The 19,949-nt window shown below is 33.8% G+C and overlaps 3 protein-coding genes across 6 annotated transcripts; 2 read left to right on the plus strand and 1 right to left on the minus strand.

Moving 5' to 3' along the window:
- LOC109346463 (UPF0235 protein At5g63440) lies at nucleotides 2,666-4,931 on the plus strand. The gene is made up of 4 exons (XM_019586031.1): nucleotides 2,666-3,193; nucleotides 4,061-4,149; nucleotides 4,365-4,433; nucleotides 4,605-4,931. The coding sequence occupies exons 1-4, from the start codon at nucleotides 2,713-2,715 to the stop codon at nucleotides 4,662-4,664; spliced, it is 699 nt and encodes a 232-aa protein (XP_019441576.1). The 5' UTR covers nucleotides 2,666-2,712; the 3' UTR covers nucleotides 4,665-4,931.
- LOC109346465 (probable protein phosphatase 2C 33) lies at nucleotides 6,936-10,442 on the plus strand. Of its 2 annotated transcripts, XR_002107522.1 has the most exons (6): nucleotides 6,936-7,871; nucleotides 8,313-8,672; nucleotides 8,768-8,885; nucleotides 9,211-9,434; nucleotides 9,659-10,006; nucleotides 10,081-10,442. XR_002107522.1 is itself a non-coding variant. In XM_019586035.1 (5 exons), exons 1-5 carry the CDS (start codon nucleotides 7,635-7,637, stop codon nucleotides 9,929-9,931), a joined length of 1,212 nt encoding a protein of 403 aa, XP_019441580.1. In that variant the 5' UTR covers nucleotides 6,936-7,634; the 3' UTR covers nucleotides 9,932-10,442. The 2 variants fall into 2 exon arrangements, 1 of the variants encoding a protein (XP_019441580.1); XM_019586035.1 differs by having other exon boundaries at nucleotides 9,659-10,442.
- On the minus strand, nucleotides 10,321-19,354 carry LOC109346464 (ATP-dependent DNA helicase 2 subunit KU70). Of its 3 annotated transcripts, none has more exons than XM_019586033.1 (19): nucleotides 19,205-19,354; nucleotides 19,035-19,112; nucleotides 18,655-18,777; nucleotides 18,451-18,565; nucleotides 17,864-17,969; nucleotides 17,667-17,784; nucleotides 17,488-17,571; nucleotides 17,335-17,393; nucleotides 16,336-16,469; nucleotides 16,086-16,129; nucleotides 15,412-15,488; nucleotides 14,458-14,605; nucleotides 13,346-13,407; nucleotides 12,774-12,834; nucleotides 12,264-12,356; nucleotides 12,033-12,153; nucleotides 11,369-11,471; nucleotides 10,997-11,180; nucleotides 10,321-10,679 (listed from the first exon to the last, which is right to left on the minus strand). In XM_019586033.1, the coding sequence occupies exons 1-19, from the start codon at nucleotides 19,271-19,273 to the stop codon at nucleotides 10,566-10,568; spliced, it is 1,893 nt and encodes a 630-aa protein (XP_019441578.1). In that variant the 5' UTR covers nucleotides 19,274-19,354; the 3' UTR covers nucleotides 10,321-10,565. The 3 variants fall into 3 exon arrangements, with proteins under 3 accessions (XP_019441578.1, XP_019441579.1, XP_019441577.1); XM_019586034.1 differs by having other exon boundaries at nucleotides 18,655-18,773; nucleotides 19,034-19,112; XM_019586032.1 differs by having other exon boundaries at nucleotides 18,655-18,768; nucleotides 19,020-19,112.

Consider the following 19,949-nt stretch of genomic DNA (forward strand, 5'->3'; position numbering starts at 1 on the left):
CTGTTAGAAACTTCTGCCTGGCCATTTGTTTGTGGATGATAAGGTGATGCTACTTTGTGTCTTACACCATAATGTTGCAATGCCTTGGTCAGCTGTGAATTGCAGAAATGTGAACCTCCATCACTGATTATGACCCTGGGTGCTCCAAAACGGTTGAATATGTTTTTCTTTAAGAACTTCACTACCGTTTTGCCATCCGCTTTAGGAGTTGCTATGGCTTCCACCCACCTTGAAACATACTCAACAGCCACCAAAATGTATTCATTTGAAAATGATGATGGAAATGGGCCCATGAAGTCCATGCCCCAGCAATCAAATACCTCCACTTCCATGATGTTTTGTAAAGGCATTTCATTTCTTTTTCCTATTCCACCTGACCTTTGGCATGCATCACACCTTTGCACATGGAAATGTGCATCTTTGAACAGGGAGGGCCAGTAAAAACCAGATTGCAATACCTTCACAGCGGTTCTCTCACCATTGAAATGCCCTCCATAGGGTGAGTTGTGACAATGCCACAATATATTGCTAGCCTCATCAGAAGCTACACATCTCCTCAATAATCCATCAGCTCCTGCCTTGAATAGATAAGGATCATCCCACAAGAAATGAGTTGCATCCCTGAGAAATTTCTTTTTCTGATGATAGTTAAAATCATCAGGGATAACACCTGCTGCTTTGTAATTGGCCATATCAGCAAACCATGGCCTTTCTTGTATACTAAGCAGTTTTTCATCTGGAAATTCTTCAACTATCCCTTTTTCCATTGTGGTCACCTCATCATTCACCAATCTGGATAAGTGATCAGCTACCAAGTTTTCCTTGCCACTTTTGTCTTTGATTTCAAGATCAAATTCCTGCAACAACAAAATCCAACGAATCAGTCGTGGCTTGGAATCTGCTTTTGTCAAAAGATACTTGATAGCTGCATGATCTGTGAAAATCACAACTTTAGATCCAATCAAGTAGCTTCTGAATTTTTCTAAAGCATACACAATAGCTAGTAATTCTTTTTCAGTTGTGGCATAATTCATTTGAGCATCATTTAACACTTTACTAGCATAATGTATAGCATGAAACATTTTATTCTTTCTTTGACCTAGCACTGCACCTACAGCATAGTCACTAGCATCGCACATCAATTCAAAATCAAGATTCCAATCAGGTGCAATAATAATAGGAGCAGAAACTAAATTTTGTTTCAATTGTTCAAAAGCTTTAAAGCATGCATTATCAAAAATGAAAGGAGTATCCTTATTCAGAAGATTGCTCAAAGGTTTGGCAATCTTAGAGAAATCTTTGATGAACCGTCTATAAAATCCAGCATGTCCGAGAAAGCTTCTGATTCCTTTAACATTTGACGGAGCTGGTAGCTTTTGAATGACTTCAACCTTTGCTTTATCAACCTCCATGCCTTTTGATGAGATTTTGTGGCCCAGAACAATACCTTCAGTCACCATAAAGTGACATTTCTCCCAGTTCAAGATAAGGTTTGTTTCAACACACCGTTTCAGCACGGTGTCCCGATTCATCAAGCACAGATCAAAAGAAGCTCCGGACACAGAGAAGTCATCCATGAAGACTTCTATACACTTTTCCACCAAATCTGAGAAGATAGCCAACATACATCTCTGAAAGGTTGCAGGAGCATTACATAATCCAAATGGCATTTTCCTGTAAGCAAAAATACCAAATGGGCATGTGAAAGCCGTTTTCTCCTGATCTTCTTGATTAACAGGGATTTGATTGTAACCAGAGTAACCATCCAGAAAACAATAGAAAGCTTGACCGGATAATCTCTCCAGCATTTGATCCATGAAAGGTAATGGAAAATGGTCTTTCCTTGTGGCTTTATTCAGCTTCCGGTAGTCAATACACATTCTCCAACCTGTGACAGTTCTGGTTGGAATTAATTCATNATAGGAGTTTTTGGTATAATCAATGAATCATCAATTATTTATATTTAATAGAATGTAATATTTATATACCGTAAAGATTTATATATAGATAATACATCATCTGTTTATTTGTATTACTTTTTTGAATATTCAATGATAATATGATGGATGATACAGTAATAATGCATAAAACTATTACATTGTGTACATACATTTTTTTCTTTATTTAATATCGTCGACTCTTAAATAAAAATAACATAAATAATATATATGTATGTGAACTCCATTGTCTTAAAGCACATTTTAAATAATGTATCGCACCAATAAAAATATGTCATATTAATAAATAAAAAATCAGCATTCATTATTTTTTTCTATTTTTACTTTATTGTTATTGGTTTGAGATAAAATTTGAAACTTTAGGATAACCTATATTGTTTTATATATATTAATGGAGAAAAAGAAATATCTACTATAATATATAAGTTTTATATATTATCATTTGATTATTCATATTTAATCATCATTGACTCTTCAACCATATTAAACTAAATGAATGATATATAAATAACTATACTGATATATTTGATATCTATACAATAGTGTAAATATCTTTTTACATCGCTAGTAAATCATCTACCGTTCATATAACTATTGTTGACTAACATTGTGTCCAACAACTTGAGATGGGCGCTCTCTGGCGCCAATGGGACCCAGTGTTTTGTTGTTATATTAAATTAATTAAACTATTGGCCCACATAATGCAATTGAAATGAACCCTAATCCTCCATAATTGAATTGAGAAGAGAAAAGAATGCCGAAGAGAACAACACACACATATTCAAGCGAAGACGCAGCACCAGAAGGCCCAAACTCAGATCTATTCGTTTATTACTGCAAACATTGCGGATCTCATGTTCTCATCACCGATACTCAGTTACAGAAAATGCCCAAAAGAAAAACCGATAAATCTTACGTTTTAGACAAAACCAAACACCTCGCTAGATTCAACATCAACGATGCTGGGAATGTTCTTTTGAAGCGAGGCCAAGGCAAATTGGAGAAACAGTTTCGTATGAACTGTATCGGTTGTGGTCTTTTTGTTTGTTACCGTTCTCAACATGATTTTGAATCTTCTTCTTTTATATATGTTGTTGATGGTTCACTCAGTACTGTAGCTGCTGAAACTAACCCACAGGATGCTCCGGTTCCTCCTTGTATTTCTCAGCTTGAGGGTGGACTTGTTCAGGTTGCTATTGAGGTTGAAGATCGTGCTCAACGTTCCGCGATAACGAGTTATCTTTCTTTACTTTACTTCAATTTTGATTTCGTTTTTATATTCCTTGCTATGTAGTTACAGGTTACAACCATTGCATATGTAATATGTAATGTTCTTAGAATTGTGTTGTTTGAGTTAAGACTTCATTGTCACATGTGTTACAATGGTTTTACTGGTTCCGAGGTTTGAATTGAGAGGGGAGAATGGAGAATGAATGAAAATATAGAAGGAAATGGTGGGCATAAGGTAGAGGGAATTGGTGAATGATATAGTTGAAAGGTTGTTGTATGTGCTCATGTTGCTTGGTCAGTTTTTAAATCAGAGCATAGAGTTGCAACTTTGTCCATATAATTGCATGCATATATGATACAGCATATATAAGGTGTGATGAGGGTTTGGTTGGGTTTGCCCTTCGGATTTGCTCTATTTTGTGCTTACTAAGTTCAGAGGTTTTGGTTCCTGTAAAGATGGAAAAGTTCTATGGCAGTGTTCTTTTTTGCAGTCGTTTGGTGTATTTGGTTGGAAAGGAATGACAAGTTTTTTAATGATTACTTTTCGTCTCTGGATTATGACTAGTATATTACGTTTTTGGCTTCACGCTGGTGTAGGTCGGATGAGCTTTTTTAGTGGGGTTAATAATGTAGATATGCAGAGAGTTTGGCATGCTTTGTTGCATGTCCCTTTTGAGTAGTTTCTACTTCTTTCTTTTTGTGTTTGAGAGGATTTCTTATCCTCTTGTAACTTTCTCCATTCTTTTTTAATAATGTTTCTTATCAAATAAAATTAAGGCATGATGAGGATGGAAATGTGTTTGAAGTGGAAAAACCTTGCAACATTCTGTAGGATCTGGAGAATTAAATTTATATGTGATTTCTTTATGTAGGAGTAAATGCTGATGATGTTCGAGTCACTGTAGCTGCTCCTGCTGCTCGTGGAGAAGCTAACAATGAACTTTTGGAATTTATGGGAAAAGTATATTTCTTCCCTCCCTTATTCTCTTTTTGTCGGGCTTCATTGCATTTTAAGATTGTTGCTTTGTGAATTGAACTTGATTGGTCACGGGATGTAGTCAAAAGCAGCCTCTTCACTCTTTTATGTTTGTCATTGTGTCTCTAGTAACCCTCTTTTCTCTCTGATCAATCATAATTAACCACCGACAACTTAACACTACACTTTTTTTGACATAGGTTTTGGGTTTGAGATTGAGTCAGATGACTCTTCAGAGAGGATGGAATAACAAGTCAAAGCTTCTTGTGGTGAGTTTTATTACTATCATGTATACCTTCAAATTAAGCATCCACATTAGTATGAATTTGTATTTGGGTGTACTGTGTTCTTTCTAAATGATGCTGATACTGTAGAATTATTTCCTCTTATAAGATGTTCACCCCTATTTAAACAATTTTGAGCATTTGACAATTTTTCAGGTTGAGGATTTGACTGCTAGACAAGTATATGAGAAGCTTTTGGAAGCTGTGCAACCATGACGCTATTTTTTAGCTTTATTGTGCTTGGGGTTCAGGACACAAATGGTTCCTGTGTAATCCAGGTTGAATCTCCATTTTCTGCAAACCATATTTCGGGGTTTAATGTTACATTTTTACTTCAGGAACACACACAAGGCCATTGCCCCATTTTGCTTGTATGGGTACCCTGGGAATTATATAGGATCCTGAATTAAGTTAAACTCATTCTATGATCATTGAATATTTCGCAATGGAGTGCTTCAACAAAAAAGAAATGTAATTGAATGTAAAAAAACTGTTAAAAATTCAAAATTGCAGACTTTGCAGTTGAAAAACCTTAGTAAGTTTAACCTTGTGGCAGCACATTGTTTGATAGTGGATTAACATGAATTTAGCTATCAGAGAATAAAGTCCCAACATCTTTCATTGCAATTGAAGACGTTGAGAAAATCTTGCCCATTAACTTGAAATAAACGAGCGATACACAATATCATGTTTGGCATACAAATTAAAACAGAAGTACATAAAACAAGTTGAAGTCTTACATAATTAGAATTATAAATCAAAACAGAACTATTCCCTATTGGTTACTGTGTAAAGTTTGTGTAACATAATTATAGTGGAAAAGAAAGGAAGAAAAATGAGATTTTCTCTCGTGAATCTAAAGTCAGTGGATCAATGTTTACTAGCACCCTTTGGTACTGTCTATCATCTTTCAACCAGTCTCAAGCATGAGACAATTTTCACAAATACAAATTATATGTAGCATCTTTTAACCAACAGAGTATATCAACCATTGGAACAATGTGTCTTATAACTAAACATATTATAACGTATCTTATAACTAGCATACTACCAATGTCTACATGTCTTATAAAAATAAAGTATATCAACCATTTATCTATTTTTCAGCTAGATCTTCACAAAATGCAACCAGTATACTTGTGTTAAATATGGGAATACAACTAACAGAGACCTATTGAAACGGAAATCTACAATGGTGAAGTATATTAAAATATAGAGTGACACCCGAGTTTTAATGAAATTATACAAACAACTCATATCTTTTTAAAACCTATATAAATAATCCCTAATTATATATATACATTATACTGACTATCCCTGTGAGAGATATAAGTCTAATTTCTTAAACAAAAACAGTAACGAGTGTAATCAAGTCAAATAAAATATGGTATATTGTGAAGATGAGTCCAAATAGTATAAACTTGATGTATATTCATTATTTTTATTCGTTATAGTTATAAACTGCATCAATAATCTAAGGAGATGTTTAAATTACTCTCATACCAAAATAAAGAATAAACATCGACTCTTATATTATTTGGATTTGTCTTCACAATATACTGTATTTTGTTTGACTTAATTACATCCGTCACCTTTTTTATTTAAGAAATTACACTTATCTATCTTATAGGGATAGTCAGTGTAATATATATATATATATAATTAGGGGTGATTTGTATAGATGTTAAAAATATTTGAGTGATTTGTATAATTTTACCAAAACTTAGGGAGTATTATTGTAATTTACTCTAAAATATATAATGTAAAAGGGGGGCCATTTACTTTTGAAGTTAATGTCTTATATTTTATAATTTTTCCTTAACTCAATTGTTGATAAGAAAGTTTTTATTAAGTATTAAAATAGTTACCTTAGTGGCTCGATCACATGTTCAGATATCTTAGAAGGGTAATGTTCAATCCATACAAATACTTATTGGTAGAGACAACATGAAATCTACAAAAATTACTTCTTGAGGATATCATTGATTAAGGAAACAAATCTTTTTAAGGTTAAGTATATAAATTTTCATAAATTTGAATTATGTGATACTTCATACTTTATCTCAATTACTATGCAAAAAATTCATGTATACCCAAAAATAAATATAAGCAAAAATCAACCTTTTTCTTCTGAAATTGAAGTTACACCATATTTAAGGACCCTAATTATCTATCTGGTGTTACATTGTTTATAGAAAATATCAAGTATAACATTACTTGAATGAAAATCTGATCCATTAGTTTATCTAAAATGATATGCATGATCATTGTGATGACATTTGGTGATGCAACCATTTTGATGGAGTAATTGTGTTAACACTCACTATCTAGAAAGAGAAAACAGTAACTACAAACAATGTAAAATGGTTGCTCCACCATGATTATTGGCGTTAAGTAAGGCAATTAAACTGAGTTAATGGTTTCCTACTTAATAGTATGTTAGTTGGTAACTAAGCTTATCCACTAATCTCTATATACACACAATTTAAGTATTTGCATAGTTGTTAGGATTTAAGACAGTTGGTAGTTATGCTATAATTTTTATTTTTATTTGTTCATTATCCAAAATTTAAAGAGAGAGTCAAACTAAACAGCAATGATGAATTGGAAACAACTAAATAAGGATAGGATGGTTAACTAAAACATTTGTTGTCTTGTTTCAAACCTTTTTGTTGGTCAAAATATTTCTGTTATTTTAATGATGTTATTTTCTATTTAACTTTCCTAACCAATTGAAGAGAATGGTATAGTGGTGACACACAAAATGTATATAAAACCAAATAGCTATTTGTGGAAGACAGAGTGAGTGAGTGCAAAATATTTGGTTTGTAGAAAAACAAAAATCAAGGAACATTTGCTTCATTCTTCAACATATTATTGAAAGTTAAACCACCCTGCCAAATTTCATTCATTTATTTATACATTTTGCTCAATCTACAATATCATTCTATACAAATATCATTCCTTTTTTGACTTTATATCCATTCATATATGATTATGATGTCTAGAATGAGTCAAGAATATTGATTGCATTTGACTTTTAAGGATTCAAGAGTTTTTGGAATTCATACAAAAGCGTCCAAATTCATGAACAAGATTGGTTTTGATGAAGGATGTGTAAATGTGAATGTTAAAGTTTGGTGGGTTTTGAAGAATTGGTTTGGTAAGAGCTAAAGATATTTGAGAATGGGATCATGCCTCTCTAGTCCTGCTCTTGAATCCGAACCTCTTTCGGATTTTGGCAATGGCGGTAATGGGAAGAGGAGAAGGCTCACCACTTCTTCATCCTTTGATAATAGGATGGAAATGAAATTGCACAGAGTTCCTGGAAGAATCTTCTTGAATGGATCCACCCATTTTGCATCCTTGTATTGTAAGCAAGGCAAAAAAGGAGTCAACCAAGATGCTATGCTTCTTTGGGAGGTTATCTTCTTTTCATTAATGTTGCCTTTTCCATTTGCATCATGAGTCTCCTATGGTTTTAAATTGCGGTTGACGCCGATTGCAGGCATTATGGTCATTACCGCGTGAATTGTTTTTAAATATTTGATTTTAAATCTACTGCGTCATGATGCAGCCGGATTTAGATCTGATGATGTCTAATGCTGCCACATTTATGTGTTTTGGAACCACATTGCAATTGTGGATATGCAATTAGGGTGGTGATTGCAACCATAATAATGTTCACAATGATGTGATCCACAATTTACAACCATTATGCATGCATGATTTTGTCATGTTACTTACTAATAGAGAATTTTGATCCCTTTGAAACTATTTTGTTATAGATACTTTAAAATTCAATCTTTGAAGGAAATCCAATGTAATAATGCTCACAAAACTATGATAATTTTCCTTTTGCAGAACTTTTGTTCAAAGGGGGACACCATTTTCTGTGGTGTTTTTGATGGGCATGGACCTAATGGCCACATGGTTTCAAAGAAAGTCAGAGATTCTTTCCCTTTAAAGCTTATTGCTCAGTGGGATTTGCTTAGTAACAATAAAGATGGACTCAATGATCTCAGCCAATGCATAAGTTATGAACCTGAGGAGACTGAATCTACATTAGTTGATGCAAAACCTATTGCAACTTGTCATGAGTTCGATTTTCGAACAATGAGAAAATCTTTTTTGAGGGCTTGTATGGTTATGGACAAAGATCTAAAATTGCATGATATTGATTGCTATTGCAGTGGTACTACAGCTGTTACCTTGCTCAAGAAGGTAAGCATAATACCACTTAATATTCTCTTTAATCTTCATCATGGTGTGTTTGTTTAACTAACACTTTCTTTTTATATTCCCTTATGTTGTTTAAGGGGCAGGATCTTGTTATTGGAAACGTTGGAGACTCTAGAGCTGTATTGGGTAGCAGAGATCACAATGATTCTCTTATTGCTACTCAGTTAACCATTGACCTTAAGCCTAATCTTCCAAGTACCTATCTTTCTATATCTATTTCATCATGTGCATGTGTTTGCTAGAAGTAACTTAAAGAACCCTACTTTCATTCATGAAAAGAGGAATGATGGTATCATTATACCCTTTATTACATAATTAGTTGTAGGATATCATTTAAGACTTACTAAGTTATTTGGATTCAGTCTCTATTTAATGGGTCTCAATGAACTGTTTAAGATAGTGTTGAAAAAATCATATTCTAGTCATTGAATCTGTTAGTGGAAATTTGTGTCCATAATTCCATACATGAGATGAATCAAAAGTGGATATTGATGCATGATATAAAATTCTTTTCAACCAGGGGAAGTTGAGAGGATCAAGCTTTGTAAGGGAAGGGTGTTTGCCCTTGACAATGAACCTCAGATTGCTCGAGTTTGGTTGCCCGACACTGATTGTCCGGGCCTTGCTATGTCGCGTGCTTTTGGAGATTTTTGTCTCAAGGACTTTGGAGTGATCTCAATTCCTGATGTCACACACCACCACCTTACTGAGAATGATAAATTTGTTGTGTTAGCAACAGATGGGGTAAGACTATTGAGATTAATATGCTGAAATGTTTTTCAATTGTTATTTACATTTGCAGTTATGTTGTAACTATGATTGTTGTGAAAAATGTGATCTAACACCTATACTTATAGTTTTGATACGGTTGTGAAAATTGACCAGAACCTTTTTACATTTTGGTTCATTTTCATTTGTTTCCTATTAGAAATTATATGTTTTCAACTGTGTTTGGTTCTTGTATGCAGGTATGGGATGTTTTATCAAACAAAGAAGTTGTAGATATTGTGGCATCTACTCCACAATCTTGTGCAGCTCGAACATTGGTAGAGTCAGCTATCCAAGCATGGAAGACGAAGCTCCCGACTTGTAAGGTTGATGACTGCTCAGTGGTTTGTCTCTTCTTTGATTCAGATTTCAAGTCGACATGTAACGTAGACAACTCAACATTGATTGGGCAATGTCCTAAGCGATCACCACTACTTGGCGCCAAGAAGATAGTTAGAATGGAACCTAAATGAAAACAGCCTCTCAAATTTTATTGAGAAATAAGGTTGGGAAGATTAGGCTGTTGTGTGCAACAATAAAGTGAAATGGTTGCTGAATATCATGGTTCATTTTTCAGCCAATATTCCTTTCATTATTGGTCCTTGCCTTCAGCATTTGAAAGGGAAAAAGAAGGGGATTTCATATATGGAGGACAGAAAGAGGGTAACAGTATTTCTTTTATGGCTTGGGATCATATTCCTTTTCCTTTTGTATAGTTGGTACATTAGGATTTTCTGTAAATATAAGTATCATGGCCATAGTTTGTCATGCCAGTTGTTCAAGATCTGATGTTCATATCAGCACCATTCTTGGTGTGTAATATTTGCCATGTAATCAAGAAAAAAGGAGAATCATACAATTTATAAAAGGCATGTCAACTTAAGTTAGGTTGATTTAGAATTTAACAGGGTAAAATATATTCTATTACACATTTCCCAAACTGCCAAGTTAATTAGTGAAAAAGCACAAATCAGTAACTTCATCCAAAAACGAGTTCTAACATAAGGAACCAAATTTCAGCAACACTCGTACCTCGCACCTAAAGTCTTTGACATTCTAGTTATCGAGGTTGCAAAATTATGAATGAAGATGTTGGCCCCTGCATGCTCATTTTCCCATGTGAGTTAATATTCGACTAATTAAGGCATCCTTCTTCCCAGAAACAGGAAGATCATGAGCTGCGAGATAATATTTCAACTCCACCACAGTCAAATCCTTTAACTGCAAAATAAAATCAAATGAATCAGTATCAAGTATCAACAGTCTCAAAGTTAAATGAGGGATGTGATCTTGAAAGTTATATGGCATCCAATTCTGTAAGTATCAACAGCTAGTTAGGTATGATGATAGTTTGTCCGTTAAATGAGGGATACAACATTCTCTCGAATTTATCAAAAATAATGAGCTACACCCAATCAATGGTTCTTGTAGAGTAGATTTATTCTTGCAAAATTGGTTTAAGGCTGCACATCTGTCTGTCCATATTTGACCAAACTTTTCATAAAAGAACATTGCACGACACAATTTTGAAGGTTTACCTTTCCGGTATCAGCAAGATCGCCCCACTCATAATTTCCACACTCTTTTGTTGCAAACTCAGCAATCGCTTTACGTTTCCTGGAGGTTTCAGTTGGCTTCCCAGTGGCTTGTTCACTTTCCTCATCATAATTCTCCCCATATACAGAGGTCTTGAATTCTTCTATCGCCCTCACTACTCCTGGCCTGCAGTAACAGTGACATAGGCAGGATTATCATTTCATACCAAAGTCGAACAAAAAATTTCCAATGAAGAGAGCAAGAGCTAAAGTGCTAAACACAAAAAATGGGTAGAATTTCGTTCTTAGAATTTTATTTTACTGCTTCAAATCAGATGATAAATATTCAATATATCATGAAAGTTTTGCCCTTACCTGGCCAAACCTTCCTCATCAGGTAATGTTTCATCTTTCATTTCTGGAATCTCATCCTCTTCCAGAGCTAATGCCTGCAATACTGCATAGTGTCTCTGCAAGGCTGAAAATTCTTTTGTTACCAACACAAGGAATTATGATAAATCAATAAAATTTCATTTTGTTAAATGGGAATATCAGTAACTTGTTTCGTTACTGGGGATAATAATAACTTCAGGAACTACAACATATCAAATATGATGAGAAGCATAATAGGTATGAACAACAGTACACACCATATCAGGGAACCATATCCAAATAAGGGAAGAATTTTCAGCCTTGCAGAGACACAAGATGAAGAAGCAAAATCTTACTACAAAGTTGATATATTTCTAGAAATAAATTCAGCATAACAGAAGACATTTGAAGACCATATCCTAGGTACCACTACTGGGATTGTTATGCATACAATGCTACAATTCAGGTGAAGTTGTCAGTGGTGTTTAAGGCAGGTTGGTGTAATGATGAAAGAAAGCAAGGGGGTAAAAGTAATTTATTATGAATCAAATGATATCATTGTAAAATTGAGACTAATAAAGCATTCCAAAATGAAGCTTGCTAGAAGTATAAATAGAACATTCAGATTTCCGAGAGGTGGTGAGCCACTGAAGGAGAAGAAGCTTACAAGGGTTGGCAAACTGGCATACAGAAAAATCTTTCAAGTCAATACGCTTAATTAAATCAGCTGCCTTTTTTATTTGATCACCACTTGCTTTAGGCACCATTCCGCTAGAATCTGAAAAACGCTGCAAAAGATCCTCCACACCTTACCAATAACTTCATAGGTAAAACTTTATGCTTATTCTCTACTTTGACATTTAAAGTTTAAACATGTCCAACAATTTCAGCCCCTTACCTCTTCAATAAGTCTGATGTCATCAGAATATGGAAGATAAATCATGTGCATTCCAGGCGGCTCAATCTGACCACCTGATTGGATAACCTCATCCTACAATCATGGACACAAGAAAAAGTTAAAGAACTCAAATAAAATGAAAGCACAATAGAGATCCAAAATTTCCAACTTACTTAATAGACTTGCAATTTAACTAAAACTTATTAATGAAAACAAGCTGACAGAACAACAATGTATGATTAGAGTACTGATATACTACTACTGAAATTTTATGTTTGTGAAAGCTCAAAGCATAGAATTTAATTTATAAAATAAGAACCGAAAAAAAGCCTAACCCAACTCTGTCATACAGACAAATTATCCAAATACATTGATATAAGCAAATATTGGCAGCGTAGCAAATTTTAAAGACACATCTATTGAATTAAAACATTACATGCAAGCTCTTGAATTCAAGAAAACAACTATTAATCATCACACGAAAACATTCTAGCAGTAAATATATCATACCTGTGCAATAAGGGCAACCAATTGAGGTCGAGAGGAACTGCCATAAAATGCAAGTGCAAAACTGAAAGACACACACCATGCCTTACTTTGATCAGAAAGCTATTTAACAATAAGCTATGTCAAAATTACAAAACCTACAATACTACATGTGTTATTTGAATTAGTAAGAAGACCTTGATATCCTTTTATGTCTTGTAAATATACACCACCTAACTTGAAATGGGTTACAGCTTTACACAAATCCCCCTCCCTCCCCCCTTTAAATTTTAAATTCTAATTTGATAAACTATTAATTCTATAGAGAAAAGAGAATGCAGATATCTGGGAAGCTTGATCAAAAATTTTTCTTAAATATGGTTTTGTGGAGGGGAATTCCTTGGTTGGTTTTGGGACAGATATGATGGTTCGTTTTTTCTGTTATCTCTTTCAGATGTGTTTGTCTTATGGCTTCCTATCAGGGGGATTCCTTTTCGTTTAACTTCCAATAAGTGTCTAGTGTCCGTAAATGCTGTTTTACGGTCCTAGACATACACAACTTCAATAGATATGTAAAGCCTTAGTTTCAAATATACCGATTGAGCTGTATCATGGACCTATGAAGGGCAACGAAGATACATATGCTACCATCCATACCCTGCAAAATAAAAGGAGACATTACAAGGACATAATAATAATAATAAATAGAGAATAATACAAAAAAGAGAAGCATATAAGATACACTTGGGAGCAATTACTACACTGCATAAATTGTTTGCATAATACAGACAGATCAGTAGATAAGAATATCACTTCATGTTGTCTACCATAAAGCGGAAGATAGATATGATCAACACCTTCAACTACTTGTTTGGTTTGACCATAAATCGAGACAAGTTTCTAAAATGTCTAAATTAAAAGGATCTATGTAAGTTTTAAACTGAGGGCAGGCAAACTGGTGAAAGAAGAACATGAGCAAAGGACAAAAAGTTGAAAGAATATCAAAGTAGGAACACAAAAGAATTATCACTATAAATTCCGTTGTACTAATGAGACCATTAGAAAACTGTATTGAAGTAAACTGGCATAAGGATTAACATGAGGTTAAGTGCTCACAGTTTAGAATGTTTGATACAATATGGACAAAGGAAGCCCGGTGCATGAGGTTCCCACATGGTGAGGTATGGGGAGGGTAAATGTATGCAACCTTTCCTCACAAGCAAAGAAGGTTTCTCTGCCTTTCTGGATTTGAACTTGTAACCTCCAAGTTACAAGGAAACAACCTTACCAATGCGTTGAGGCTCACCCTAAAAAGACATTACTTTCTGATATTTTTATTGATGAGTTTTGTAACTTTTATTGTACAATAGGACACTAGGACAGTATAAGCACTCATTTGATGATTTGGATATTTTATATGCATAGCTTTAACATGGAACTATTACTTGAAGGAAGCTTCAAGTGGTATAATTATGATTTGTTAGCAAAGCTTCAGAGCAATTTAAACCAAAACAAATTTCAGGGATGCAGGAAGGGCAAATGAAAAGAACATCATGTTGTCAATATGCAAGTTTACCAAAATTAAACTATGTTACAAGAATGGGATAAGAAAGCAGTGCCAGGTAGACAAACTGCAATTAAAACAAAAAAATTGCTGATGACTAAAAATGCAATTAATGGTTCATTGATGACTAGAAGAACCAATAACCTCATCACTTGGGTAAAGGAAAGTTGATGGCTTCAGGTTGTGATAATCTCTCAAACAATTTAGTGGCTTGAACCCTAAAAGATGTAGATGTCCAGTAGAAACTCTTTTAATTTCAATCAGTTCCTTCATTGAGAATATAATATTCTGGCTGAAAAATATAAATAAATAAATATTACATCATAACTATAAACAAAAGGAAACAACACAACTTCAAAAATTAGAATAAGGACATTCGAGGTATTCCCCCAGGCAGATGTAGTTAGCAAGCAAATTTATGTGAGTGCCCAATAAAGCACTCAGCTTCAACAAACTCATAAGTTTGATTTGTAACCTGATACCCCAAACTTGTCTATGATTAGTCAGTCTACTTCATCAACAAACGCAAACAAACCGTTCCAAAGAGCATTAGCTTCTTTTTGTAAGAATAAAAAAACCATTTTCTAAATTCTAACTAGATCTATCCATAACAAGACACTACTTTAACCCCCACCCATGACGACAGAAAACCCAGAATAATTTTGTCCAACCTATGATTTTCTCCGAGTACTATCTGAGGAAAGGAAATAAAAGGTATCACTAAACAAGCAGGACTTTATATAATAATATGACTGTAGACCACCCAGAAAAAACACCCTTCCAATTATCCAAGTTCTTAGAGACCTTATCAAGAACATAATGCCAAAATGAAACGGACTAAGAATTATCACTCAAAGGAATTTCCTAATTATAAAGTCATTCCCCTTCCTGCTTTTTATAGAGAACATTTTCCCACAACATAGAACCCACAGTAATCAAGATCCAAGAACCTCCTGTTGTCAGCAAAGTGATGGCCTACTTAGTAGGGTTGCTATAATTAGCCAAGTCCAATCTTCTTAGAAAAACAAATAGTTAAGAAAATAGTGCAAAACAATCAAAATGGTAAATAAGATAAAGATATAAGCATAAAGTGCATACTTTTTATAAGGATGAAATCGTCTAGAAGATTCTTCCACCAGGGCACCAGTATCAGCACAAATGAAAGTTCTTTCACTCTGCACCATCAAACGAGTGTAGCCATTCTTATACAGTTTCTAGACCATTCAGCACATGGTCCAACTAAAGAATATAAATTAATGGAATTCAAGGGCATCAACTGATTCAGAATTTCAGATAAAAAAACATAGAGCAAAAGGGCACAATTATGATGACACTATCAAAGGAAAATATGAAGCATCAATTGTTTGCAGTGGTTGGGATTTCTGAAACTATCAGAAAGTCAACAGGCTTATACATATTCTTTCTCTGCAACAGTGCAGCTATGTGCATGTTCTCCAAAAAATTCTTAACACTAGAATGAGTACGGATACAAGGACCATATCAAGTTGCAAACAAGAGAAATGATTGCCATGCCATAGAAACACTATACAACAAGAGCGTCCCCAAGAGTCAACCCAGTTGGTGGTGGTGCGGGACACTTAGCATGAGCGCATGGGTTCAAACCCAGGCAGCTGCACTCCACCCTCCCCGTGTAAAAAAAGACTTTATCAATAAAAAAACTATATAACAAGACCATGACGAATGAATTCATGAATTTATTTCACAACCTGGATAGTAGATAATTTTCAGATTAAGATTATAGCATTCGTTACCTTCAAAGGACGATTCGTAACAGAATCAAGCCATGTGATTGCTCCTACACACACCAAAAACATTAACTGTTATTTGTCTGAATCTACATTGAAATGCAGCAGCTAGGAAAAAAATTCTCTATGAAAAATTTAAAGAGGGGGTCAATGGACCAGGGTAATAACTTTAGAAAGGGCACTGGAACAGACGAATGAAGATAAGTTCTACTTTGCAAAGCATATGAATTCAATTCTATAGCTAGAGAATGCTTACCTGGCACAGTGGGACGAATTAAGGCATATGAATTCAGATCTATAGATATCCCATTCGCTATCGTGAATTTAATCCTTTTGACTATGCGCTTCGTAAACATGCGCTTTCTTAGCTGATCTTTCATATCCTCCAATCTGAAATTGAAACATAGAAGTACAAAATCTCATACTTTAAAAATCCAATCCAGCAAAACTAAAGATAAGTTTCTAATTTTAATCCCATATCAACTCCTAATTCTGGTTTGGACATCTCCAGTCTAGTTGATCAACATCATAATCCTTGTGTAATAGAAATTGAACAGTATTACCAAACCATTCTTTATCCCAAAATTGAAGTTAAAGTTTCAACCAACAGTGAAGGCAGTTCCTTAAAATGACTAGATAAAAATATATTTGGTTTACGTTTTATGAATTTCACCTCTTACATTGGAAAACCTAAGTAAAACATAGAAAACATTTCTGATGCATTGCAATTTTATAGAATTAAACATCAAAAAAACTTTTAACAAAACATCATGTCATCCAACATCTAAAACACGTCAATTTCACTAATCAAAATATTAAAAATTGAGCCAAAACAAATTACAGATTCACTTAATTTCTAAAAAAGGAGTTCTCGATAACATTTGTCTCTAGTGGCACCAATCTAGTTGTCTCTAGTGGCACCAATCTGGGTGAAGGTGCAGAATAAGATCACTAAATCCAATCAATAACCCAAAGTGGCCGGTACAACAAAGATTAAAGGTAAAAAAAACCACTATCAATGTGTGCTTCTGAGCAACCAAACTATAATAAGACTTGGAAAAAAAATTATTGAAAAATGAGACACCAGACGATAAAATGTTCAATTATAATACAAGCTAGATAGCATAAGCCAAAGTGCCAAACTCCAAATGATACAACTAGTTGCTCCCACTTCAGTACATAATGATATTGATATGTCACAGACCTTACAAATACAAGAAATAATCCAGAGAACATTGTAGATAGGATGACATACTTGTTTCCTGCTGATGGCATAAAGTCAACAAGATCATCTCCTTCCAGCCCAATCAAATCCTGAAAGACATAAAGTTTACTAAGTGAGTATGGCAAATCTATGTGACCAGTAACAGTTAAGAGAAGAATTTAGGGGTAAAACATGTGTACATACAGCATAGAACGGAGAAACATTGAATACTTCATCAGGGCAACTCAACGGAAGAAGTTCAATAGAGATGCCAAGATCTCGTGCATCCTTAACAAACCAAAAAAAGTAATCATGAATTACTAAAGTCCATCAACTTAACTTTAAGTAAACCATCTATGCTATAAACATGTAAGGATTGGCACCTTGGCTCTCTGCAGTGTCGTTCTTGTCATATCTGATTTTATAGCCCCATTCATACTCCCAAAAGGATCATCTTCATTTGTGAACAAAAGCATGCGCTTATCTACTGTCTTTGCTGACCTAGTATAAATGTTTACCATTATCACTTATCAATAACCATGTAGATAAGACTGTAATATGTGTATACTAAGTGCATTACCCTTTACGAAGAAGTGCTTGTGCTACCCAGATAGCATTGTAGAGGGAATTTTCTCGAGTCGCAGACACGATACCTTGCTTGCTTCCAATGTTTTTAGAAAAAGTTTCTAGAGAAGTTGCAACAAGACAGATTGTTATCCCAAATATTAATACCATTGAACATTGCTTGCCAAATAATAGACTTTGCTTTAGAAATAGGAGTTCAAGAATTCGGGAAAGTATTAAGTAACTTGTAAGGTAGGTACTTTGCCTTGTACTTAGCATATAATATGTTATGTAGTAGTCATAGTACCTGTTAGAGTAGTTGGGCCTAATTCCATCACAAAATCTAACTCATAGTGAGGTTGCCCAAGTCATTATAAATGATTGGCTACTCTTATACTAAACCAATGTGAAATTTCAACACTTAACAGTATCAATATAAATAGAGGTTTATGGGTTAGTATAATACAACATACACTATTTTTATGCTTTTCGGTCAATAAAATGGTGCCCCTTACACTTTTTCTATACACCCTTACATCAGATCTAGAGCCACGCCATCATTCTAAATCATTCCAACCTCAAGTAATAGTTTTAAAAAGTTACCCTCAATAGAATCAAATTCTTTAATGAGCCTGGCATTTGGCCTGTCCAAAAACTCTCTTTCAACAACATTAAATACAAAAACACCATTTAAGTCTTGTATATTCTTCTTCTCCCTCTGCAAAGATGAAGTAAATCGTGTTATTGGCGGCAAAGTTGAAGGGATTGTAAGAAAAGAAACAAGTAAAATGAAAAGGTGCTAATTACTGTGTTATAGAAGCAAATTGCAATTTCATCATAGGATCTGTTAATGATCTGAGACTTTAATGAGTGAGAAATACAACTTATGGCAATGTGAAAATGAGTTTCATCCTCTTTTCCTTCTTCTTCCTGGCATTGTAAGAACAATTATTCAAATATTACTTAAAAAATGCATATTTTTTTGTTTTCCCATATTCTATAAAAATATTTCTAAAATTAAACTGTCATATTTTTACTAGCAGAAGCCGATAAGTTATCTACTAGTATGAGGATACTTTATTCTCATAACTCTAATACAGAGATTGAAGCTATTATGAGAACATGTTAATTAAAATTAACAGAGATTGATAAGTGAATATGAATAAAATAGAGGAAAAGTGAGAAACCGAAGGAGAAGTAGTGGTGAACATTTTGGGTGAAGCATCAACTACGTAAACCACGAATTCTTTGCTTGTCTCATTTTCCTGATCAATTTTTCAAAACAAAATTAGCAAAAAATAAATTAGTAAATAAAAAAAAGTGAAAGTAGTGAAGGAGAAAGGGAAATGAAAGAGACGAGAGAGAATTGATTATGAAGATCATCGTCATCGTCTCTGAAAATATCATCTGCATCTAAATCCATCATTCACTAACAAGTAAGAACTAAAGGGTTTTAGAAAAGAGAGAAGAAACGTTCAGAACAAGACTCAAAAATAATGAAAATTCTGTTTTAATTCATTTTATATATAAATCCCTCTAAATTTCTAATGCGCGCCCAAACGTAGACCATGTTAAGTTCTCATTTTTTATTAAAGTCAAAATCATTTATTCAGGAGTATTTTATTTATATTATCTGAATCTACTGTACTATACTCTCTTAAATATCTTCCTAACACAAAAAAACTACTAAATAAAAAGTAAATATAAAAGACATTACTATCTTATAATTTTAATGTTTAAAATATTATTCAATTTTTGCATGAGAAGTGGAAATTTATATTATGCATTATTCTTATATTCTCAAACATTTCAATTACAAAATTAAAACTTACTTAACCAAACAATGTTAAATGAATTGGTAAGGATTATCATTGATCTAAAATTTATAAATATACATTTACAAACTCATAGTCTTAAGGTGATACAGGATTGATTGATAATTATAAAATAGGACATATGTTAAAAAATAATATCTTGTTTATTAATTATTAATTTATAAATGACATGACATTTTCTCGTGGGTAGAAGAATACGATATGAGAATTTAGTATAAGTATGTATCATTACTCTCTATTAAAGCTTCTGAAGCATTAAAACAAATT

The sequence above is a fragment of the Lupinus angustifolius genome, chromosome LG04 (assembly GCF_001865875.1).
Source record: "Lupinus angustifolius cultivar Tanjil chromosome LG04, LupAngTanjil_v1.0, whole genome shotgun sequence".
In the NCBI taxonomy this organism is placed as follows: Eukaryota; Viridiplantae; Streptophyta; class Magnoliopsida; order Fabales; family Fabaceae; genus Lupinus; species Lupinus angustifolius.

Bases quoted from the DNA above. Each gene is read 5' to 3' on its own strand.
- LOC109346464 (XM_019586032.1), bottom strand. From the start codon at position 19,273: ATGATGGATTTAGATGCAGATGATATTTTCAGAGACGATGACGATGAT. The intron at 18,566-18,654 runs GTAATTAGCACC...TCATCTTTGCAG, and splicing joins CAATTTGCTTCTATAACACA to AGGGAGAAGAAGAATATACA. The intron at 16,130-16,335 runs GTAAGCATTCTC...TGGTGTGTGTAG, and splicing joins AATTCGTCCCACTGTGCCAG to GAGCAATCACATGGCTTGAT.
- LOC109346465 (XM_019586035.1), top strand. From the start codon at position 7,635: ATGGGATCATGCCTCTCTAGTCCTGCTCTTGAATCCGAACCTCTTTCG. The intron at 7,872-8,312 runs GTTATCTTCTTT...TTCCTTTTGCAG, and splicing joins ATGCTATGCTTCTTTGGGAG to AACTTTTGTTCAAAGGGGGA. The intron at 8,673-8,767 runs GTAAGCATAATA...ATGTTGTTTAAG, and splicing joins CTGTTACCTTGCTCAAGAAG to GGGCAGGATCTTGTTATTGG.
- LOC109346463 (XM_019586031.1), top strand. From the start codon at position 2,713: ATGCCGAAGAGAACAACACACACATATTCAAGCGAAGACGCAGCACCA. The intron at 3,194-4,060 runs GTTATCTTTCTT...TTCTTTATGTAG, and splicing joins TCAACGTTCCGCGATAACGA to GAGTAAATGCTGATGATGTT. The intron at 4,434-4,604 runs GTGAGTTTTATT...ACAATTTTTCAG, and splicing joins ACAAGTCAAAGCTTCTTGTG to GTTGAGGATTTGACTGCTAG.